The following is a 23,784-nucleotide window of genomic DNA, read 5'->3' as shown; positions in this document are numbered from 1 at the left end:
AATAAGCGAGAGCCAGAATACCTCGACAATAATAGATAAAACGAATGATGAGAATCAGGTGAAGAGAAGAAAAGACCGGCGAGGATGCGTGTTAAAGTTGTTAGGCAGTCGGTAACACTATTTTTGGTGCGGAGCGCAAGCTTCGTCAGCAGCTTTGCTGGCCTCTGTCCAGCCACTGACAGCGCTGCGCCGTTGACCCAGAAATGTCAAACTCAACCGCGATCAAAGTGGATTCTGGAGTCGCGGACGCGGCGGACCTAAAGATTCTGGCGATGAACACGGCTGAGCACCGTGGCTGATGTTGTCATCGTCGCGTTAATTTATTTTTGTCGCCATTGTAGTGTGGCTGAGCATGAGGCTCGAATCCCAGTCCATCCTAGCTTTTAGTCCTCCGGGCGGCCTTATTTAGACTCGGCTTGGCTAATTAATCTTCTGAAGAACCATATCTTAACATCTAGTTCTCTTCTAACTTTCGATCAATTATGGTAAGTAGTTCACGGTGACATTAAGCATTAATTTTACCTCAATTCGACCTATAAAAATAGCCGCCAATCCAAGATGGCGGATCTAGCTTTACACATTGATAACAGTGTAGTGTAGACAATCCAAAGTGTGCCAAAAGACAATCCAATCCTGTCGGTGGAATATGCACCGCAGTGTCAGGCAAAAAGAAGGGTATAGAGACAACGGAAATTATGCTTTTCGGTGGGCGAGAAACTGCACCGACAAGAGCATTCCATCTTCGAGGGCGCATTATACATCATTATATTCGGTAGTCGTTTTCGCCGGTCCCTTCACAAGATCATTATAATGCGATGAGTCCGTTTCGTCGTTCGAGAACATAGAAATCACCAACAGCGCCAAAACTCCAAAAATGTAGCGAACGATATGGGGTACTATGCAGAACGTGATGTTAGCGAACGAACGGAGATTTGAAATCATAAATCAGGAAAGGCATACCTCCAATGCGAGAACGTTTCCCAAAAAAAGACCAAAACAACAGCACAGTAGTAGAGTCAATACTCAAAGTTGGCGGTGAGACATGGTGAGCAGGTGATCATGTACTCCAGATTATGAGAGTGCTTTTTCCGACGCGAATGGGGGTATCAAGGTAGTTTGTGCATCCAGGATTCCCAGGGCAGCCCCCATTTCCTCGCCGCTCTGACCAGTCAACAACCACACCAGGCGAGACAGCTTCTGGTAAAGAAGGGCGGGGAAGTAGACCAATAGCGCCCAGAAGAGAAGGCCGAGGACCACAAACACAAAGGTGTTTGCGACGAGTTTCTCTCCCGGCGTCATGACATAGAGGCCGAAAGTAACCTCGTACCGATAGTACTCCAACCGAACGCGGTCAGTGGCGCGCTGAAAGACGTTGCGCCGCGTTTTGGCAGTGGAATACGGGCTCGAGTTGGAGGTCGCGGTGGCCATCGTAGAAGAGTATTTGTTGATCAGCTCATCGACTGCAGCTGGACCGTGAGACGAAATGTGACTTGAGGTCGAGGGTGTGTAGAACGACTGCATTTCGGTTGCCATTTCCGCGTTGAGACAAGGTGTGGCAGTTCTGGAAACAGGTCGCACCTCCCTAATGATTTTCTACTTCGTGTACCCTTCTCCTTCCTCGATTAAATTATTAGGATAATGCCGCCCACGAGTATTCTTGCACCTTTCAGGGGGCGAGCAGCTTGGTTGTATGTGTATAGGTTTGCGGTTCGGAACGCGACGGATTATAGCTTGCTTCAGGTCTAGACGGTCAAAAAAGCGTGAAGTGATTCCCAAGTGGTCTTGATATTCGACTGGCAGCTAGTGATATTCAAGGATCCAAGTGTCGAAGAATGATTGACAGCAATGGCGAGCAAAGCCGGAAAGATCGGATAGATGATCGACAGTCGCTAAATGAGCAGGAAGGCGCGGGGATTGAAATTAAAGAGCACGATATAGGCAGCTCTATTATACAAGAAACATCTGCAATGCAACACCGAAGAGGATCAGAAACAAGAAGGGATAAGCAGGGCGACAGGGGAGTGGAGGTGAAGGAGGGTGAGATGGAGGTCAAGGCCGGGAAATCGGTAGGGCGCGGATGGAGGAAGACGCCTTGTGAAAATCAAGCATGGACCGGATCGAGTGGTGGATTTGCTCTTCAGGGAATAGTCTTAGGGACTAAAGTCTTGTCGATGGGTCCATGAGGGAAAACTCTCCGCTTGGGCCCAGCTTTCTTGATTGCTCGAGTCATCATTTTCAAGATTTCATCTCAATTTCCCTTGCAGCGATCCAATCATCGCCCGCAAACGGCGTCACAACATCGCGTCGCGGTTTAGTCGGAGTGCTCGTAGATACTTCGGACTTCGTCAAATGATCATTATCAAGACGAAAGAATATCGCTCGAGAAGGTTATTGAAGTATTTCGCTTTGGTGCAAGCATCCTGTTGCTTTGTTTTGGGTGTTGTTCAGGCTGTAGAGCGGGACTTTCAGGAACGAGGCTGGGCGGAGGTCATCCAGATCGGCATGATTCAGCTGGCGATCAGATTTATAAGCACTATTCGCGTATAGTCGTGTATAAAATTTGGTGGCTTGGCTCTTCAGCCTTGCTAGCGCCTGCCCATCCGAGTGCCGAAATTATGATCATGTGATCGTGACGTGCTTTATGCCTAGACCCTGGCTCTTGGTTGCACTGCGGAGAAATATATATCTGTGATGAACACCAACAATACCTCAAACTCACGTTCTTCCACATTCCCAAAGGTTGACATTATGATTAGCTGATTATTATCTTGACTGTCATACGGCTATGATTACTTTTTTGATAAATGCCAATCGCATTGTTAGGCACTAGACCCTGTCCATTGCGCGCGGCGCGTGATCGAGTAAGCTGAATGCGCAGTCCAGCATCTACGCTCCATTAGGAAAAAGCACAGGTAATCGGGTTTCGGAAGATTATTGGCGATATAGTTTCAGATATAGCGTGGCAATGTGTTTATTTATCGGAATAAACTTTTCGAGTTCGTAAACGGGATCATGGCGGGGGTGTCAAAACATGCCCGCTCTTATGATGCTTAGACATCTCGTCTAGCCTTCCCTAAAAATGTGACTAGGTAGCAGATTTTGACTGATGCTGATGGAGTACTTGCGACCTCGTAATTTCTATCTATGTCTTACTAGAAGTTGAACAAAGATTTATACCTGGCTGTGATACACGCTCGATCCGGCCTTCTATGGGCTCAATACAGCAATTCATCATGATGATATTGACGTAGTATGCTAGACAAAACACTGGAAAGCCTCCAACCATCTCGCGGTCTATTCAATATATCAACCTGAAAGTCAAACGGGTCCATCTAGAATGACTGACACTAGCTCACTTGCCCCTCATCGGAGGCAAGATATGCTGTCAAGAATCGCCTTGACAAGCACCATGGACACTATAGTTAGCAGGAATACCGAGGCAGAAGTCTATTCATACCATATTTCAAGTAGATGCGTGGTATATTCTGGAGAACCAAGAACCTGTCAAGTTAAATATAGCTGTACCTGTCAGTGATGTCATGCAGGGCCCCGCAGAGCAGGTGGAGGATGCCAAGCTCTTTCTGGCACAGCTTACGAATCTCCAGACAACAGAGATTCAGGAATCAGGACCCTTCTTTTGCTCTCCCGCACCCTGTTCCTCCATCTCTCCTGCATCATGTCGTCCATCAATCAGTCGATCTCTATGGCTGCAGAAGACCCCCTCGTCCAGGCCCTCCCGCCAAACACCGACTACCTCACCTATCTCACCCTCCTCGAGTACCAGCTAACCCCCGCACGTCTGCCCCTCCTTCACACCCTCCTGCAAGATGAGGTCCTTACTACGAATATCGGCTGGGACTTGGTGAAGATGCTTCTTCCCATGCTCCCTGAGTCGCTCGATTGCCTACAGGATGTCGCGCGATTGGGTAATCCTCGAGAAGTCATCTTGCGCGTATCCGACGCTCTCATGCACCTACACCCCGCAGAAGACGAAGACGAGGACAAAGGGCTGGAGGAGCAACTTGAGGGCGTTGACATTAGTGATGGAGAAGGATCTAAAGAACTTCCCTCCCACGTCCTAAAGTTTAACACTCTCGTTTCGATGCTGTCTACTCTCCACACCCGCATCCAAACCAAGGCTCCGAGCCGATTTCTTGCGACGTCCCTCCAAGCCGTACTGGAAGCCTATAACTCAATGCCGACCAACGAGACAACAATCGCTTTTATCGAGTTTCTCAGAGACGTATCCCCTAACAAGAGACCCCCACCGCCTCCCAGAGCTCCTAGCGACTCCACGGTGCTTCGCGTCGCCAAAGCATCTGCACCAGATCCCGAGGCGGAGGTTGCATCGCCTAGTCCTGCCAAAGATGCAGAAAGTGCGCTGACTCGAGGATTTCTGAAATTTGGCTTGGTCGAGCTTCTCAAGACATACCTGTTGAGCTGCTCGGGCCCAATGGACCCGGGCATGTCATGGGCTATCCGGTTGCAAGAAGTCTTGCACCCCGAACTACGCATGCCAGGCACCGGCTCACCGACCAACGTTTACGTCGATAACAAAAAACTAGGAGAGAGGGATAGCATCATCGCCAAGATCACGGTAGGTACCACTTTCCTCGTCTGCTAGATTTGTACTGACTCAACTAGGCGCTGTCTCGAGACTTCGGATTAACCGACGCCGAACTTCTGAAGGTCGTCACAGAAGCTCCAGAGAACCAGCCGCCGCCATTGGACTTCGAAGAGCACCCGAGTAAAGCAGAAGATATCCCCATTGAGAGACATGGAGCCTTGCTACTTCTCGCCTCTCGAGCGACAGTCTCACAACTGCTCTCCTCTGGAAAAGTTTCTCCGATCAATACCTACCCCGACCTTGCGCGTATATTTCACAACTTTGTTGGCAAATTATCCTCAATAGACGAAGTCGCTTTCGAGCAGCCACAGGTCCTCCTTGACTCCCTACTCGCGTTAACCGTCTTGTCATTACAAAGCTCAACCACGACACCTTCAGATGAGAAAGAGTTCTCAGATTTCGTGGTTGCATTGACAGCCTCCACTGTCCGCCAAACATACAGCACAGTCCGCCGACTTCCCGGTACCGTCATTCACGCCAACCCCTCCCAAATAGCACGCTTCAAGATCATCCGCAAAGTTCTTGAAGACGACTCTTACCACACAATCAAAGACCGCGCAATCGACTGGCTGAAGAACGAAATTCTCGAATTCGCCAAAGAACCCTCGGCCTCAGACACAAACATTTTCCTAAACCCACACTACCTCTCCGTCCTCACACCACTCCTCTTCTCCCCACCAACCCTAGACCTTGATCTATCGTCCGACCTCGTCGCCTCCTGGATCCGCTTCACCCAGTCCTTAAGCCCAGCCATCCACTCCGCCTTGAACCTCTACTACATCCTCATCTCCTCCCCTAAATTGCGCACCCAGCTGCAGCTCGAAAAAACCTATGTCTTCTTCCGCAACCGCTTCCTTGACCCTGTCAAATCCATCTGCGGCGCCTTCAACGCCGATCTCCCGGAGAATGGCGGCGACGGCAAGATCCAGGCGTCGGTCGGCGAGAATATGGTCCAGATTGGGAATGCGCGGTCTGTTAGTCTTATTCTGAATGTTGTTGAACAGGTGGAGGATGCCGTTTCCGAAGCCTTTGTCGTCGGTGACGCAGAGTTGGGTGAGCCTACCGCTGATGATATTGCACGGGTTGATGCTATTCGGAAAGAGACGGCTGTTATATAGGCAGAGTGCAGTGTGCTAGCTGGGCTAGATAGCTGGGGTCAGGTCAGGCCGAGTACTGGTACTTGAGCGAACGGATGAGTTTGGTTTGTATGCAGCGCTGATATTCCATGGTTTCTTCTTTGTACTTAGGTTTAGGATGAGGTAAATGTATAGATAGACTATCTTTACTCTTATCAATCCGTCCTCTTCCGAGACTATATCCTGCTGGCCTAGACCAGCCTAGACCATCTAAGTACAGAAGCCGACGGTTCGCATGTGATCTGGGCGAGGAAAAACCCCCATAGTACCCGAAGTGGACCACCGTATCTACTTACCTACCCGAGGTAGTAAATCGCACTCATGCGTATAAAATGGGCCGCCCCTGACTGAGAACCGCGCGCCGCAGCATTTGCGCTTGATTCCGCTGCCCGTTAAGGCTCGGTAGATACATGTAAGTAAGTAGGTAGGTAGGTAGGTATGTAAAAGCGTCAACGCCATCAGCATACAGCAGGGTAGGGTACCTAAGGTAAAGACGTTACTGCGCATAGTGTGCTTTCTTCTATCGTGACAAAGTATGACCTAGGTATCTGACATGCCCTATCCAGTACTATCTATCTAAATTCCCAAATAGAATCTGGCCTCCGAAAGACTATCATGACTATGACTCAATGAACACTCTAACCGCCTTCCCCTTCTTCTCTACCAAGGACCACAAAGCTACAACAACTCTACAACTACACCCCCATACAAGCCTCGAAGAAGCAACCAAAACAAAAGACAGAAAAAGAGAGAAAATAAAATGATAGATAAATAATCCATTCCAAACAACCTATCCTATCCAGGCAAGCAAATGACTAAAAATAGAGATAAAAGTAGAAGAAGGAAAGACATGACGCCCCAATCTGGCCCAGAACCCATCAGCAGCAGAAGAAAAACAAAGCTGTCGCCCTAATCGGCAATCAGAAGGGTGTTTTGCTTGTTCGTTCGGTGGTCCAGATTATCAGATAGGCATAGGCGCAGGGAAGGCGATAAATAAGGTTATAGGTATGATCGTAATCGTCATCCTGGTGATTGTCGTAAAATTTAGTGGGCTATTTACAGATCGGAAGTATTTTTTTGTGGTTTTTATGATTTTCTTTTCGAGTGAGGTGGATTATAGTGACGGCTCGCGTGTCATGCTTGCGATTGCGATTGCGATTGGGGGGTTGGACGGCGTATAACAGGTACTTATAGCGCTGTGACACTGCTGATGGATTCATTTGGCTGTGTGGAAGGGACGGATCGGGGCTGCGAGGTCGTGAATTCGGGTGGGATTATTTACATAATCACGCAGCCGGCACCGGGGGAGGCTATACGGGTTCTCGTTAGTTGCTGTTTTGATCTCGAGGGGAAGCAGCAGGAAGCGATTGCGCATATCCTGCTGCTGGCTGAGGGAGAGAATGGAAGACATACCCTTGACGACGGGAACGTACTCAGAGGGAGACATTTTGATTGAAAGGTGTCGGTTTTGCGTCGAGCAAAATTTTTTTTTTAAAAGCTTCTAAGTGATTGTGAATCTGGGATTCCAATTGATGGAGAGAAGACCGACTTGAGGCGAGGGTCGAGGGCCTCTTTATAGACGATTTTTCACACGCTGAACGGTGTCAGAGTGGTGGTTGTGTGAGGAAACCTTTTTGCGCCCAACCTGAACCACAGCAACAACGTTACAAAACGGGTTCGAACAGAACGAAAGTCTTGAACAATCACACGTGCTTGGCCCCCGCGGAGGTATTCTTCTGCAAGATGTCAATACATGGTGCAAAGCCGAATATTAGTGGCGTGCGAGAGGGTTGATATTGGTCTTGGGACGGGAGCCAATGGGAGGGCCCGATAAGGAACGAGCTCAATGTGGAGGAGGGCTCGGTGGCAGCTGTCAACTCGGTCCTCGGTCTTGACTGTGTTCTGTTCCTGAGGCGAAGCGCTTCAGCGATAAAGGGCGCAGGGTCCACGTGTGGGCTGAAGAATGTTAGCCTGCAACTCTCTAGTCTCGAACCGGCCGCCCGGAGTCTCGAATACAAAGATAGCACTGAAGATCGACTGCTGTGAAGGATGCAGATATGCAGGCCTGGAGGGGCTGTAGAAACATGTGGTTGCATTGACCAATCAGAACGCACGAACTACATATTGTTCTCGAACAACAATCGCAACTTAGCACCAAAATAAGTTTCCAGAACATCAAAGAATAGAACAAGGAAATAGCCACAGATCTTAAACACATAAAGAATTGCATCTGACTGCATGAACCGTCTCTAACACTAGGTATAGAGCGGTTCTGTCAGGTCGTTTAGCGTCAATCCTGATTCCGCCACATCCTCCTCACACAGGAACATCAAAGGCATCTCCACCAACGTGCCCTTCACCTGACTGAGAAGTTCTTTGACGCGAGCTACACCCTCGGGGCCTGGGAACTTCTCGGAAACTACATGTCCATATTTGTAAGCTGCCGGGGGTCCGTCCATCGCTTCACCAAAGGCTTGCTTGTCGGCGTTCTTGAAGTAGTATCCGTAGAACTCCTTGTACGTACCCCAGTTGCGCACAGTATCATCGGGCACAGAGTGGAAAACCTCTCTGAAGACCTCAGTGTTAGTGTGCGCGCGAGTATTCCACAAGCTGAGAAAGGTGTCGGCCAAGGGATCCGCCACGATTTGGCTTTCAGGGGATTCAAAGTCAAAATTGTCATTGGCGGGATGCTCGTAGTCCTGCGGAGGAAGCAAGCCAAGGTGCTTTCGGTGGAGGTGGCGACGAAGCGAGGACGCAAAGCGGCTAGCAGTCCACTGCTGACCGTTCATCTTCGACGAAACAGGAGTTCGGTCTTCGATGATTACGGCAATTTCCGAGTCATGGTCGCCTACTTGGGAGCGATCGTTGATGTTGGCGGATCCACATATGACAACACGGTCATCGGCAATCATGACCTATTATGTTAGGCGAATTGAGGAAAAAGACGATATGGGGCTTACCTTGGAGTGGACATATAGTTCTTCGGTCACGAACGCGTTGATCTCGGCCTCGCTGGGCCCGTCCCAAGGAATGGTTCGAAGGTCTGGGCCGTTGAGCATGTAGCATGAGCTGACGGTAGTGACGCCGCCGGTCTTCGGAGCTGCTGTAGAGGCCGAGTACTGGTAGGCAGCAGAGGTATCAAAGGCAAGGCGGTGATCAGGCCCAAATCCTGCACCTGCTTGAGGCCTTGGACTAGCGTACTTGATACGGTCGTAGTTTCGGAGGTTGTAGAACCGGATGTACTCCATCGGATTGTATCCCTCTTTTGCAATCAGCTCCATGATACTGTTACCTCCACGATTAATGGAGTTATACTGAAACTCCATGATGGCGCGAGTTCCCAAGGCTGCCTCGTCGCCTAGATCTCCCGCGAAGCATGGAACGCTCGGAATAACAATGATCATCTTATACTTTTGGCCTGCGCGGGCAGCACGAAGAATGCGCTCGACAATCGCAGCACCGATCTTGTTCTCAACTGGCTTCTGCTTATCACCGGTTGCCGTGATGAAGAACTGATTCTCGATATAGATAAAGTGTTCACTGTGGCGGATGATCTCACAGTACGCATCAGCAATCGAATGTTCAGTGGGCGTGCCGTTGCTCCATTTGCCGCAGCTGCGGACAATTTGACAGGACATGTTCCCGCGCTGCTGGGGACGCCCCAGATGACCGGTGGTAAGTCGGTCCCCATACTGATGGATTTGACCAGCGAGCTCACCACGGAGCGAGTCAAAGTTGTCACGGAAGCGACGAGGCACGAAACTGGATCCGGATCCAGATCCCGAACTTGACTTCCCACCGAAACCCCTGTCACGATCACCACTGCCCTCGCCGTAGTAGTCGTCCGAGACTCCTCGCGTATTGGAGTGCTGTCCTTCGTGAGTGGGCTGCGTTGGTGGCGGCGCGAAGTACGGAGCTTGAGTTTGATCGGCACCTTGGCTCGGCGGAGGTCCAGGAGGCGGAGGTGGGTAAGATTGGTGATGAGATGTTTGCGCACTAGGATGTGACGTTCCCGAGTATGACTGCTGTCCAGACTGGTGTGAAGATTGCTGTTGAGGCCAACCAGGTTGAGGGCTTGGTGGAGGGAGCTCACTGACACCCTGGGGCGCCGGCGAGTACGTCTGTTGACCAGGATACGCAGCTTGCTGCTGGGACCAGCTGGGCTGGGATGCTGGAGCCTGGGGCGTACTCGGATGCGACTGCTGGCTATACTGCTGCTGAGACCAGCTTGGCTGTGGTTGGACCCCAGGCTGCGGCGTGCCAGGGTGCGACTCATGGGTAGGCTGGCTATGCGCAATTTGGTAGGCAGATTGCTGCTGATTCCAACTGGGCTGGGGAGACTGACTAGTGGGGTGCGTCGAAGTCGAATACGGCTGCTGAGCATGGGTCTGTTGCTGAGACCAGTTCGGCTGGGAGGATTGAGTCCCAGGCTGTGGAGACGTGCTATGCTGCTGCTGACCGGTCTGATATTGTGAAGGCTGATAAGGCTGTGGGGTGCCACCAGGTTGGGGGGATTGAGGATATTGCTGGCCTGTCTGCTGTTGGCCCTGCTGATGGGAGCCTTGCTGCGACTGACTACCTTGCCCACTGGAAGAGCCTGGACGTCCATGCAGCGCAAGTCTTGAGAATCGGGCGTCATTGCGAGACTGGTACTTGCTGTCATAGAGAAAGTTCCAGCGCTCCACGAACATGCGTCGGATGTCCTCCACAGCCGGTCCATGGAAGCTTACTGCGACATCGGACCAACCCATACGGGATGTCTGTGTCCTGTCAAGCTTGTTCTGATCCGGGTGCGCGACATCGGTAAAGTCAAGGACTCGGGCGTTGTTGTAGTCCTGACCGGGAAAGACGATCTCTGCGGGGTGATCGTGCACGTCCGACAAGGCATGCTGGTGAGTATCCCAGCGCCCGTAGCACATGTCCAACCCACCCATAAACGCAACCTGACCGTCAACTATACAAAGCTTCTCGTGATGAGCCCAATAGAGGATCATGCCTTCATGGATACCATAGACGCCTTTCATGGCGTCGAAGGACATCTGCCCGAGCTTCAGGGCGTCCAAGGATAGATTCTCGAGCGAAGAGGTGATAGAAGCGGCCAGACCTTGACGATCGGGAAGATGATCGGGGTGACGGAACACGGCAATATTTGGGTGTAGGTTCTCAAGGTGGTGTTTCGTGTGATGGGAGGACACTATGATCTCGTTAGCATAGGCCGCCGCAGGCGCTGGTGTACCTACAAGTCAATGCTTGGGTGACCTCTTTGTATACGATAATGTTGACCTTGACACCACGCTGCGCCGCCGCCTGGAGCAGCCGATCCAGGCGGTATTGTTCATTCTTCGCCGGTGGTCGTCTCAGGTAGAGCTCTGGCGACAGCCACCCTACCACACCGTCAGCCTTGAGCCATAGCAGCCTTCGCAACTACTTACAGTCCAAGATCCAAATAGACTCCCTGGCGGTCTCCAGTGCTCTGGAGACAGCATAGAAGTAAGAACACCCATCGACATACCACTGAACATCGTTGCCGTGACGGTCGGGAGCAAAGCTGCCGAATCTGTTCTGCGACTGGGGCTTGGCCCCGTACTCGGCATAGGCGTGGGGGTCAATAGCTGTTCCCAAGCGCTGAGCAGCTTCACCGCCAAGGTCCGCAACAACGCTCTGGAATTTTCCAAACAATCCTCCCAGTTTATCTTGCTTCTGAGGCTTTTCCTGGTACGATTGGTGGCTCGAACTCTGGTTCGGGTTGCTTTGGCTCAGACCGGGGTTGTTGTACGATGGGTAGCTCTGCTGACTCTAGTAAAATGTCAATCCTCCACGCTATTTTTGACACGACATAACTTACACCATATCCGCTTGGGTTGTAGCTCTGTAAAGGTGGCTGATTTTGGTTGCCCGGAGTTTGATTCCCCTGGTGTGAGGATTGGTGTTCTTTGTATTTGCTCTTTAGCATGTTGAATGTGTCTCCAACGAAGCTCCTTGTGCTTTCGCCTTCACCAGCACGGTCCGAGTCTTGGCCGTGATACTGGCCATAGGCTAAGTGGTCTTGGTTGTGAGACATGGCGCTGCAGTCGCCGTGGGAATTGCACAGACTTTAGGGAAACAGAGGGGAGAGAAACAAAAAAAAAATGTCAGACAAGCTGAGAACGAGCTAGCTTATATGGATCTCGAAGAATTAGCAAAGTCGAAACGGGCAAAACAGATCGCTGGGGTGTTGCAGATGAGGGGAAGAGTTGGGTCAGCTTCTCTCTTGGTATTATTCGACGCTAACTGCCCCGCCATGCTCTAGCCTAGGCTCCCAGAGTCCCAGTTGCTCGTGGGATCCATCATCCCGGCAACAACAACCAACTATATTGTTCGAGACGCTTGATCAATTCCGCTAACTGGCTAGCCGATGCCATATTCTGGACCATTGCTATCTTGTTCAGCTTGTAAGGTACGTGGCAGCCTAATACCGACCCAGGGCTGAGGGTCCAAGCCACACTTTGTAAAACGCTAGGCGCCGGTCTTTGCCTATCTCGAGGAAGCGCCTCAAATGATCGTAACGTCTAGTGGGGTGATTGTGGCTGAGCATTGATGACGTTGATGACTGTGATGCTGCATCCCGCATAATAATGCGGCTGAGATATGCGTCGATGGACTGATACAATTCATGCTGTTCGGTCGCAAATCCGATGATCGCATTTTGAGGGGTGCCAAAACCTGAAGCTGTATTTTGTCGATATAATATGACACTCAACGATTCTCCACGACATGATGTAGGAATTCTGGATTAAGCGAAGGGTACGAACTCGCGGTGTAGGAGTGGGACACGGCAGGGACGGGGCGAGGTATCGACGTTATGAGCAACCTTTTGTAAAGATGTCGGCATTGAGTTTCTATCGTCACTGGTTTTATCTAGTACGTTTAAGCACGGAAACTGAAGCCCATGATTTATGAAAAAGGAAGAAGACCTTATTCTTTGTCAATGGAAGCGCCGTGGGGTTGTAGAATTCATATTTGGCGGAGTCTAGGTACCGTAATAAGTACTGACCACCTGGACTGGTCTATGGCAAAGTGAGCCAGAAAAAGTGACTAGTGGGAAGGCGTATCTTGCAAAGACGTTCATGTGCTGTGTACTGGACAGAAGATGAACCTTGAACAGGACTCGCGGGCGGACACCTACCTGGAGCCGGCTTCTCAATTAGGAAATCAGTAAACACACCACGTGACTCTGTAGTTTCACAGTGAACGTGGAAGTATTTGCATTGTCCTAGGACACCTATATAGATAAAAGATAGGACCAAGATCAAGGTATGCTTGAGTCTAAATGGTGAATGTGTCCGAACAGGTCCTGAGGCGATGGGAAGGGCTAGAGTATGGTGTTTACTTGGTATCTACCGCTCTTGCTCACTCTCCAGTGGGCAACGATGAAGTAGAAATGATTCCAAACTAGTAGTAGAGAGAATATAGAGGTAAGTCGCAGTCTACTAGTCTTGATCATACGTAGAATCAATATTTACATGGTATAATGACAGTGGTCAAGGTGGCGTTGACGCAAATAAGGCAAACCGTGACTGTGCCGCAAACGCCTGTCTTGGTTCTTCTCTTGTGTTATTGCTTTCTGTCTTCTCCCTGTGTCCCATCATCTCTCTTTTATCTTTCCCCGAGCTTTATCTCCAGTTTTTATTCACATCTCCATCTCCCCTATCCTATTTCTTATTCTCCAATCACTGATCAGACCGTTCTCACCACCTGTGTTTAGAACCCAACTGCTACGAATATGGCAGACCCCGCAAGGCTGCAGACCTGGTAGGCCGCCCAAGTTCATGGTAATAAAAGCCCGTCTCTGTCTCAAGCTGACCATCTTTCTAGGTTTGAAGGACTCTCTTCTCGCACCTTAGACCTCGTCGGCGACTACGCGGGAGACGAACTCTTCATCATTGAAGGAGACTCACTTCTTCTGCAGTGCTTCTCTGACAAGAGCTTGGACTTCAACAATGGTTTTCAACTCCAGCACGCAACCTATCTCGTCGAGAAGTTCATCGCCCAGCTTTACCAGCGGAAGTGCGTCTTTCACATCGTCTTTTTGTCCGAAAGCTCGTCGACATGTATACCTCCCAACACGCCCCCGAGACTGTGGCCAAAATATCATCTTGCTCGCGAAGCGACCATACAACACTTGGTGCAAAACCTCCCAGCAACCGTTCCTTCGATAAACGTTCGACGTTTCGACAGTTATAAATCCGATGATTTCGGACGATACCTCGGTTCCGTCGGAGCATACTTCTTGATGTGCCATGATGGTGCTGGTACTTCAGATGCAAGTACCCAGAAACTGGTAAACAGGTCTCATCATACTTCTGAAGAGCCTGAGAATGATGCTCCGTCCTCAGAGAATGAGCACGCAATCTCTGGCAACGCACTTTTGAAGCTGGAATCAACGAGACACGTCCTCCGATCTACTATCCATTGGTTTGTTCTCCATGGATATAACGTTGCGATTCTAAACAGCCTGCAGTGTCGAGACTCAAAGGTGAGACCAAGAGCCACGGACTCTCGAGTGAAACTGACCCATGTAGGTATTGTGCATGGTCCTCGAAGGTTCAATGTCGCGTGCAAGACAACTCTATAGTCCTAACCCGTCCTTCGTCACCACTAGTGGACATACCACTCAACCGACCCCCGGCGAACAGCGGCTTATCAACACAATCAGGACAATCACCAAAAGTGAACCATTTGGGCTCACTCAACGTGACTGGGTTGCTATACTGTCCTTCGGGAAGATGTTTCCAACTTCGATTTCCAATTCGGAAAGCCTCCTTGGCGCACGGGCGATGTTGTTGCACACGGCTATCCTCAGCGAGTGCAGACTCTCAGAAAGGGTGGTGGAATCGAAGCATCACAGAGTCGGCGAGCGGATTCTTGAAGAATTTACCAGCAAAGCTGTGAGCGTCTTGACTTCTGTTCTGTGGAAAGACATCGTCAAGTATATTCCAGGTGTCTGCAACCTGAGCGACTGTGTTGATGGCAGAGTATTTCTGGAGACCCTGAGAGCTCTTGAACAAACCCAGAACATGGAATCCTGGGGCTTCAAAATTCAGAGGAAGTTTGACCTGCTCGTACGTCTTGTGTTAAAATTATTCGAAGTCGACTTTCGTTCAACAAGGACCCTGGACCTTGCTGGCTCGGCTAGCAACAACACAGGTGTTTCCAACGAGCATTTACTGGAGTACCGTCCGAAGTTCATGGTCAACCTCAAAGATTCACCAAACGACAAAAAGGTTGTTCGCGTACTGCCTTTTAACAACAAGATTGTCGATACACACCTTAAGCCCGTGTCTGTGGTGACGGCCGATTTCTCTGAGGAAGCTATGAGTACCACAATGTCGCGGACATTCCAGGAGTTAACTCACTGGCACAATCATAAACGTCCGTTGAATCCCATGAAGAACACCCCACTCACCGATTGGCAGAAGTCCATATTCAATAGGCGCGATCAGTTTTTCATGGCCGACGTACAGCGGTACGCGGCAAGCCTAACCAACGCCGTCGGTGTCTCGCTTGAGCCTGAGCCGGTCTTTGTGAAGCCTCAACCAGAAGCCAACTACAAAGTCTCAAAGACCATAACTCACCGGCCTTCGGCCCACAAGAAAAACAACCAGGATGGAAAGTTGTCCGTTCGAGAGCAAGCTGCCGATTTCCAACGCTCAAAGCAGAACCAAGCTGTCGACAGCCATTTTGCGTCCTGGCGAAGAATGGTAATAGACTTTGAGAAAGAGGTTGACTTTTCTCTACGCTACACTAAAGTCCAAGGGTACTTTTCTGCTTTGAGACCAGAGAAGAGGAGCGCGATCCAAGTGGAAGTGCTAGCATATCTAACATACACACTGATACTTCTGTGGAAAGAGCGTTGCAACAATGGACATCGAGGGACTTCGATGCACATAGCGGCACTGATCTGGAAATGCGTCCAGGAAATTGCAAAGTCGAAGCATGGTCTTACTCGTCAGATCGTCGAGTGTATGAAGACTACTGCCGAGGTTCTGATCTTGCCGCGTCTTGATATGCAACACACTGAGAGTCGGGAATTGTCTTTCAAGTTCGCGGTCTTGAACATCAACATTGGAACCGCTGCTATTTCACTGTCACCAACCGAGTTCCAGCTGATCCATGCCGGACCATACATAGACCGTAGCATGGGCTCGGCTGCAGATTCTCGTGTTCATGATTTCGAGCCAGATAAGTGGCAGCGAGAGGTACTAGACGAGATCGATGCCCGAAGGAGTTTGTTCGTGGTCGCCCCGACAAGTGCAGGAAAGACATTCATTTCGTGAGTTGAACTAGCATTCAGTGGTCCCTTCAAGAAATCGCTAATTGCGACACGCAGGTTCTATGCGATGAAACAGATCCTAGAGGAGAATGACGACGGAGTTCTTGTCTATGTGGCACCCACCAAAGCACTCGTCAACCAGATTGCCGCAGAAGTCCAAGCAAGATTCTCCAAGTCTTACAAAAACACCGCTGGAAAGTCAGTTTGGGCAATTCACACCCGAGATTATCGAATCAACAACCCAACCGGCTGCCAGATTCTCATAACTGTACCTCACATACTCCAAATCATGCTTCTTGCACCTACAAATGCCAAGACATGGTCACCTCGAATCAAACGCATCATCTTTGATGAAGTGCATTGCATTGGCCAAGCAGAGGACGGGGTCATTTGGGAACAGTTGCTCCTCCTAGCTCCATGTCCTATTATTGCGCTCTCTGCGACCGTTGGGCATCCAGACGAGTTCAAAGACTGGCTAGAGAAGGCTCAAAATGCAAACGGATTGGAGCTGAGAATGATACAACACAAGACCCGGTACTCTGACCTGAGGAAATACGTCTACCGACCGCCGAAGGATTTCGTCTTCAATGGACTCGCAGTACCCTCCCAGCTTTCTGCTCTCGGACTCGATGGTAACCCTCATATGGGCTTTCTGCACCCCGTTGCGAGCCTCATCGATCGATCTCGTGGCCTGCCCGATGACCTTACTCTAGAGCCACGAGACTGTCTGACACTCTGGAAGGCAATAAAGAAACACGCAACAGTCCAGTTTCCCGTCAGAGACACACTAGACCCTTTTACCGCTCTACCAAGTGTCATCAAGAAAGCAGATGTACTCAAGTGGGAGGGCGAGCTGAAAAAGGTGCTAAGAGACTGGATGAGCCACGAAAGTTCCCCGTTTGAGGCAGTGGTTCAAGAACTGACAGGGTGCCTGTCAACGACTACCCCAGATGTCCAAAAATCACGGGGCTTGAAAACTTCCCTGGAACTACAGAAAGTGAACGAAAACAGCATCATTGATACGACGTTGCCGCTCCTATGTTCTCTCAATGACCAGGATGCCTTACCGGCTTTGCTCTTCAATTACGACCGTGCTAAGTGCGAGGAGATTTGTTATGATCTCGTTGCCAAGCTCAAGACCGCAGAAGATCATTGGAAAGCAATGAGTACCGCATGGAAGAACAAGCTAGCCAAGTACGAGGAGTGGCAGAGGTCTCGAGAGAATGATGCCACCCTTCTGAAGAGGATGGAAAAGGGGAAGAAAGGAAAGAAGGGACGCGATGATGACGATGACGATCAGATCTCCTCCTTTGATCTGGAACGGGACATGGGCGAGAATAGTCAGTTTGAGTCTTTCAATCCTGATGATCCAGTTTCCTGTTTTCATTTCGCCGACGAGAAGAAGCTCACCACATCGGAGTTCGAAGAATACGCCAAGGTAATGAGGCGCCGCGAAGTTCCTGAAGGACTAATTGCTGCCCTCAAACGTGGAATCGGAGTTCATCATGCGGGCATGAATCGAAGGTACCGTCAGGTCTGTGAGATCCTCTTTCGGAAGGGCTATTTGCGCGTTGTTATTGCCACTGGTACCCTAGCCCTAGGTATCAACATGCCCTGCAAGACCGTGGTCTTTAGCGGCGACTCTGTCTACCTAACCGCTCTCAACTTTCGACAGGCAGCTGGTCGAGCTGGTCGCCGTGGATTTGACTTTCTTGGAAATGTCGTTTTCCAAGGACTTCCATACCAGAAAGTATGCCGTCTGCTAAGCTCAAGATTACCCGATCTCAACGGACACTTTCCAATCACGACCAGTCTTGTCCTACGGCTGATGACTCTCCTTCACGAGTCGGAGCAATCGCCGTACGCTGTCAAAGCAATTAACGCCATTCTGTCGTGCGCTCGGATCTACTTGGGCGGGCCAGAGTCGAAGGCTACCGTCCTGCATCATCTGAGATTTTCCATTGAATATCTCCGTCGCAACTGGCTTTTGGATGGAAACGGAGTACCCTTGAACTTTGCAGGTATGGTCTCACATCTCTACTACACGGAGAACTCCAGCTTCGCCTTCCACGCTCTACTCAGTGAGGGCTATTTCCACAAATTGTGCGAGAGCATACATGAGAAACCGGAAGAGACGCTCCGTACCTTGATGCTCGTACTGTCACACATATTCGGGCGCCAGTTCCTCCGACCCAGTGTGTTGGAATGTCTCGAGACCAAGAAGTCTACCTCTGTTGTGGTCTTGCCAGCACTGCCCCCAAATGCGACACAGATCTTAGAATCGCACAATAAGAAGACATTGGGTATTTACTCCGGATACGTCGACACATTTATTGAAAAACATATTGATGACGACGATTGCACCCTGCCGCTGACCATGGTCAAATGTGGCGGTGATAAACCCTCGAAAGACATCTGTACGTCGATGAACTTCCTCCCACCAACGCGAGTGAACTCTGCATTTGTTGCTCTGTCTGGCCACCGCGACGAATGGAAGAATATCTCGCAGCTCTGCCAGATGGTTCGCAGTGGCGTCTGGCTAGAGGAGTCCGTCATACCGCATGTTGAGGTCAGCCCCGAGAACGGACACACCCCTCTAAACGCGTACTTGTACGACTTTTTCAGACATGGGAATGTGCATGCACTGGTCACGGAAAACATGATTCGCAAAGGTGACCTTTGGTTCATCCTGAACGACTTCTCCCTGGTGCTCGCAACGATCGTCACCAGTCTTGAGAATTTTATGAAGCTGTCTCCCGGCACCGACTGCGAGATGCTGGAAGCAATGGGTGCCGGAGATGCCTACGAAGATGAGATTGACGATGACGCACAGGGAGCCAGTGAGGTCCCAACCGAGTCTTCTCCACTTTCACCGGCCAAGAACAAGCAGTCCTCCGTCATCCTGCCAGAACGTCCCGTCAAAGCAAAAAGAAAGCCAGTTGCGGACAGCTGGGAAGATGAAATGAGCGACGAGACTCCGAGCGACTGGGAGGCGGAAGATACCAGCCCAGACTCTCAAGGGACCTCGCCAAGGCAGACCGGGAGCACCGGATCATTGACGCAGACCTCTGCGGATGCAGTCTTGGACGGTAAAGGCCTTCTACAAGTCCTGCAGACTTTCAAAATGCTTCAGACTGAGTTCAACGCAAAGTTTAAGGCCATTTGGGCGTGATTGGACGATAGTTGGGGTATCTTCTGCTATCTATCGTTGGCGATCTTGGCTGGACTTGGTGACTGGATATCGCAATTGGCGATTGGCGATCTGAAGATCTTGTTTGAGTGTTATCTAAAGTTTGATTTACGTTCTATTTCCTTTACAGAATGCCAGGGTACTTTAGTCAATCTGAAATAAATCCTTCAGAAGGTCCTTATCTTTGACCCCTCATCGGCGGGGAACTACCCCGCACCGTCTTGGAGAAGACGTCACAAACCACGTATAAAAGAACAGAGATCCCCTCTTGACCTGTTTTACTGTCCTCTAATCATTTTACGAATTTCAATTCATCAATACCGCCACAATGTCTCTCAATCTCGCAACCCTAGACGTAAGCCTCAATCCCCTCCCAATGCCAATCCCACCACCACTAACAACCCGCTCTAGACAACCCAACACCCCTCCCTCCCCTCCTCCAGCGCAACGCTCTTCACAGCAAAAGCCTCTAAATCCCTCTCCTTCGAACAAATCGCCTCTGCAATCGGGCGCAACGAAGTCGCCACAGCCGCAATCTTCTACGGCCAAGCCAAGGCCTCAGAAGAAGACATCACGAACCTCTCTAAGTTCCTCGAAATCGACCATGCCACGCTTCACGCCCAACTATCCGGTTTCCCTGACCGCGGCAAGTCCGTTGAGATGCCGCCCAAGGAGCCCCTGATTTATCGCCTTTATGAGATTGTCCAGAATTATGGGTATGCTTATAAAGCGGTGCTGAATGAGAAGTTTGGCGATGGGATTATGTCTGCTATTTCGTTTAGCACGAAGGTTGAGAAGGAGACGGATGAGCAGGGGAATAATTGGGCGGTTATTACGTTGAGGGGGAAGTGGTTGCCTTTTTCACGGTTTTAGGTTTGTCTTTGTGGTCTTTGTGGTATAGTACTTGGTTCCTTGGGTAGGATGGCGTGGAGGTCAGGCTGTTCGATTTCGTGTGCCTGTGCCTGGCTAGGTAGTAATCTTCAATTGAGGTAGTTATTTGTGACTACTTATGTGACTCAATTAATGACTCGAATTGATACTCTTGGTCATGGACGGAACCTAAGTCAAGCCCCGTTAGGAAACTAGTTTCTCCCCAGGTAGACTGAGACATTCACCTCAACACAACTCTTGACAAAGCAAAAAGAGACGTCTAACCCCTATCTCCCTAGTTATTCTGCACACTCTCCTCCATCTCATTTTCTCCCTGGTCTATTGCTATTCATCTCGTCAGCTCCACCTCTCAAACCAGAAACCAACCGCGAAGATGACCTCCCTCAACTCCTCTACAACCATGGGCACAGCCAGCACTATCAAAACTGACAAAACTGCCAGCACTGCCCCCACCGAAACCGCTTCTCCCGCACGCATCAAATGCACCTTCACCTACTGTACTTTCTTCTTCCGCACCGACAAGGAGATGAGGAAGCACAAGGCTACCTATCCCGAGCACGAATACTGCACCAAGTGCGATGAGGACTTTTGCTCTGAGGAGACGCTGCTTCTGCATATGATCAAGAGTTCCAGACACATCGTTTGTCCGGTCTGCGGGATTGAGTTTGGGAGTGAGGGGGGTAGGGATAGGCATATTCGGCAGGTAAGTATCTCCTTTCTCTTCAACGATGAACTTCATCATGTTTGAGGTTGCCAAGGACGTACTAATGAATAATGGGTGTTATTAGTTTCACCGCACCGGCCAGAACCTCACCTGTACCGGCTGCCGCGAGACCTTCCGCAGCGCATCCGGTCTCATGCGGCACATTGAAGACGGGCAGTGTCACGCCATCAGCCCAGAGAGACTCCTCTTTGAACAATCTAAGAAGCTCATGCGGCGTGAGGCACTCGAGGCCTCAAAGGCTCCTATCATCAAGCCTTCCCTCGTCGACGCAGACGATAACGAGGATGGAGGCGTCAGTATCAGCATGAGCCTGGGTGACAAGAACCGCGAGGCCATAGCCAACCAGCCTGGCCCTTACAATCGCAACGAGAGAGCCCGCGACATGATCAATGAGCACTGGCCGGAAATTCCTGGCGGAAAGATCCAGCAGGGCGATCTAATGTCCTTTGCCGAAGTAGTCAGTGCAATTGATGACATCGCGCAGGATATGAAGGCCCATGACAACGAAAAAGAGAACAACGTCTGGAGATCTAAAGCCTACGAACGCTTTACCCCCTCTGTCGCCGGTTCCGACCCTGGCTCTGGTGCTGCCTCTGCCGCTGGCGTGCTCTCTGGCCCGGGTACAGTCGTCGCATCAAACCCCAATCCCGGTGCTCTCTCCATCTGCCCTCCAGACGCCGGTCTCGCCCTCGAGCGAATCTACCGCGACTGGGACCCCGATAAGTTCTTCGACGGCTTCAGCGGCGAGTACGTCTGCGCTTGTGGAAGGAGCTGCCGCACAAAAGACAGTTTCGAGAAACACGTTCTCTCTAAGAGTCACGGGTCTAAGCGCATGCAGTGAGTTCAGCACCCCTTATCTTCCCCCCACCGTTCTTCCAAGTCAAGTCAAAGTCAAGTGCTAATAGGTATGGATATGCTAGATGCCCCGGCTGCCTAAAGATCTTCAAATCCACCGCCGCGCTCATAGCGCACTGCGAATCCGCAACGACGAAATGTAACGTCAACGAAACGAATCTGTACGCGCAGATCATCGACGAGGTTAGTGGAGGCATGGTGCAGGCGTCTGGTGAGAACGAAGATGGCACGATCCGGTATGTTGCGGGCGAGGTGGACTTGTAGAGGAAGGTTACTCTTGGTGTTGATTTGGATAAGGTCGGGTGGTAAGAGAAGAGTTAAAGGAATCAGGTACCGTTGCTGTTGAAAGGGAACTGGAAAGTATGCCCGTTTTCAACCATGGTTAGTTAGGAGGGATTGGGTTTGGTTGAGGATTTGTTTCCGGGGGATACCGTAAGGGTCCTCTTGGACTTTGCGCTTTCAAGCACAACAGTAAGCAAGGTGCCTTTTTAACCGCGGTTATTCGGGTTGGGATTGGGTTGGGGATTTGTTTATGGGGAATACGCTTGCTTTGGCGTTTGCGTTTTCAAAGTTCAAGCACAGAGACAGGCAGGATGGTGTTTTTAACATCACATCGTATGCGGGAAACAGCATGGTGCCAAGGATGGGGTTTCTAGGCGTTGTATATATTATCCATGATGGGAGATGGGAAAACGTCGCTCAAGCAATCATCCTGCATTTCACATTCAAATGAAGTATCTAGCATAGGGGTATAACATGACAAAATCATCTCCGCTCAACTGACGTATATACGACTCTTCACTGTAGCCTCGTTGTAGACAATAGTTCTCTTATGCCCGCGCTCTTTATAAATTGTCGAACCCTTGCACCCAAGGAGAAAGTGTCCGATTCCGATCCGTTATGAGTTCCAGTATAGACGGTATGGTGGGTAGACTGGTATAGTAGCGTTTCTCGGGCATAGTGTTCTTCTCAAGATCGTCTTCGATTTTCGCATTCGCTGGTGATAGGTATGTTCGAACGTCTAACAGCAGATCTCACAGCACTCGAAGCAAGCAAGACCAGCGCAACTACGAGAGAAAAAAACCATTAGCAACCATCATCAACTTTATATAGAGAAAAAAAAGGCAAGCGAAAAGGTAGAGAAAACTCACATTCCACAGCAAAAACCGCCGCCACCACCACGCAACTGCACGGAGCTATCCATTTGTTCTTGGCGGCGCTGAACAACAAATCCAACGTTAGCGACGTCCATTCCATCTATCTTTCTAACGGAAAGGAAAGTTGTAAGGGGAAAGCAAGCGTACCGGCTGCTCAGCAACAACGCCCTCGTTGGCGGCTGTCATAGTGGGCGCGTTTCCAGGCTGGACCATCTGGAGGGTGTTGGGGTCGAAAGAAGGGTTTGTGTTTTGGGTGGTGGAGTCGTCCTTGGACTTGAAGAGAGCGAGGGGGTTGAGGGAGACCATTTTGTTGGTTGTGTTTGTTGTGGTTGCTTGCGAGGATTGGAGAAAGATGGATGTATCAAGTAATCGAGAACGTTGAGGATGATCCGGGGAATAACAGCGGACCAGGCCGTCTTTATAGTCAACGAAATTAATCTACTCCAGCCGTCATGTGGCAGTGTCACGGACAGCCACGCGGGTGAAACGGCACGCCCGTAATCGTATCGAATTTTCGAGGTTGTTAGTTGAATGTCCACGAATCTTTGTGGCTGACGGCTGCGCAGCTCCACCGTTTGATTTGCCGGATCGTCTTGGGCAGCTGATCCACTGCAGGGATAATTTCCTACTGAGTCCTGAATCTGAGTACAAAAATCCTTGTAATGGGTCTCTATTGATTATAGATAAGATCGGTCCATCTATCCACACATTATCCCATAAGATTCACGCAGTATACACAGTATGTGCCTGACAAGACCGAAAATACTGTAGACAAGCCTCGATAGGGCTGTAGGCAACCGCGTTTCTGCTCCAAAATTAGTCTTACTCTTCTCCACCTCAAGCTTCGGTCAAGCTTCGACTGTGGGGCTGTCGGTCTGGGCGCTCAGCCTTT

The 23,784-nt window shown here is 50.3% G+C and overlaps 7 protein-coding genes across 7 annotated transcripts; 4 read left to right on the top strand and 3 right to left on the bottom strand.

The window, feature by feature from the left end:
- Positions 1–910: 910 nt before the first annotated feature.
- Positions 911–1,683, bottom strand: BDV14DRAFT_152986 (serine palmitoyltransferase small subunit family protein). Its single transcript, XM_073766607.1, has one exon. It carries the CDS (start codon positions 1,531–1,533, stop codon positions 1,072–1,074), a length of 462 nt encoding a protein of 153 aa, XP_073631298.1. The 5' UTR covers positions 1,534–1,683; the 3' UTR covers positions 911–1,071.
- A 1,926-nt stretch (positions 1,684–3,609) lies between these two features.
- Positions 3,610–6,258, top strand: BDV14DRAFT_152902 (uncharacterized protein). The gene is made up of 2 exons (XM_073766604.1): positions 3,610–4,597; positions 4,645–6,258. The coding sequence occupies exons 1-2, from the start codon at positions 3,677–3,679 to the stop codon at positions 5,743–5,745; spliced, it is 2,022 nt and encodes a 673-aa protein (XP_073631297.1). The 5' UTR covers positions 3,610–3,676; the 3' UTR covers positions 5,746–6,258.
- Positions 6,259–8,018: 1,760 nt separating this feature from the next.
- Positions 8,019–11,824, bottom strand: pld2 (putative phospholipase D (PLD); the record flags this gene model as incomplete). Its single annotated transcript, XM_073776226.1, has 5 exons — positions 8,019–8,678; positions 8,724–10,957; positions 11,004–11,147; positions 11,196–11,559; positions 11,609–11,824. 5 exons carry the CDS (start codon positions 11,822–11,824, stop codon positions 8,019–8,021), a joined length of 3,618 nt encoding a protein of 1,205 aa, XP_073631296.1.
- Positions 11,825–13,525: 1,701 nt separating this feature from the next.
- BDV14DRAFT_212045 (putative DEAD/DEAH box helicase) lies at positions 13,526–19,454 on the top strand (the record flags this gene model as incomplete). Its single annotated transcript, XM_073776225.1, has 4 exons — positions 13,526–13,554; positions 13,618–14,278; positions 14,325–16,075; positions 16,133–19,454. 4 exons carry the CDS (start codon positions 13,526–13,528, stop codon positions 19,245–19,247), a joined length of 5,556 nt encoding a protein of 1,851 aa, XP_073631295.1. The 3' UTR covers positions 19,248–19,454.
- Positions 19,455–19,538: 84 nt separating this feature from the next.
- Positions 19,539–20,318, top strand: cyn1 (putative cyanate hydratase). The gene is made up of 2 exons (XM_073767743.1): positions 19,539–19,620; positions 19,677–20,318. Exons 1-2 carry the CDS (start codon positions 19,594–19,596, stop codon positions 20,136–20,138), a joined length of 489 nt encoding a protein of 162 aa, XP_073631294.1. The 5' UTR covers positions 19,539–19,593; the 3' UTR covers positions 20,139–20,318.
- Positions 20,319–20,529: 211 nt separating this feature from the next.
- On the top strand, positions 20,530–21,999 carry BDV14DRAFT_197114 (putative C2H2 finger domain protein; the record flags this gene model as incomplete). The annotated part of the gene is made up of 3 exons (XM_073772597.1): positions 20,530–20,859; positions 20,945–21,717; positions 21,801–21,999. 3 exons carry the CDS (start codon positions 20,530–20,532, stop codon positions 21,997–21,999), a joined length of 1,302 nt encoding a protein of 433 aa, XP_073631293.1.
- Positions 22,000–22,382: 383 nt separating this feature from the next.
- BDV14DRAFT_167772 (uncharacterized protein) lies at positions 22,383–23,592 on the bottom strand. The gene is made up of 2 exons (XM_073767742.1): positions 23,040–23,592; positions 22,383–22,954 (listed from the first exon to the last, which is right to left on the bottom strand). Exons 1-2 carry the CDS (start codon positions 23,196–23,198, stop codon positions 22,883–22,885), a joined length of 231 nt encoding a protein of 76 aa, XP_073631292.1. The 5' UTR covers positions 23,199–23,592; the 3' UTR covers positions 22,383–22,882.
- Between the last annotated feature and the right edge of the window lie 192 nt (positions 23,593–23,784).

Source organism: Aspergillus stella-maris (assembly GCF_047715825.1).
Source record: "Aspergillus stella-maris strain CBS 113639 unplaced genomic scaffold BDV14scaffold_9, whole genome shotgun sequence".
Lineage (NCBI taxonomy): Eukaryota > Fungi > Ascomycota > Eurotiomycetes > Eurotiales > Aspergillaceae > Aspergillus > Aspergillus stella-maris.
The sequence above is the reverse complement of the archived record's forward strand: the minus strand, read 5'-3'. Positions and strand labels throughout refer to the sequence as shown.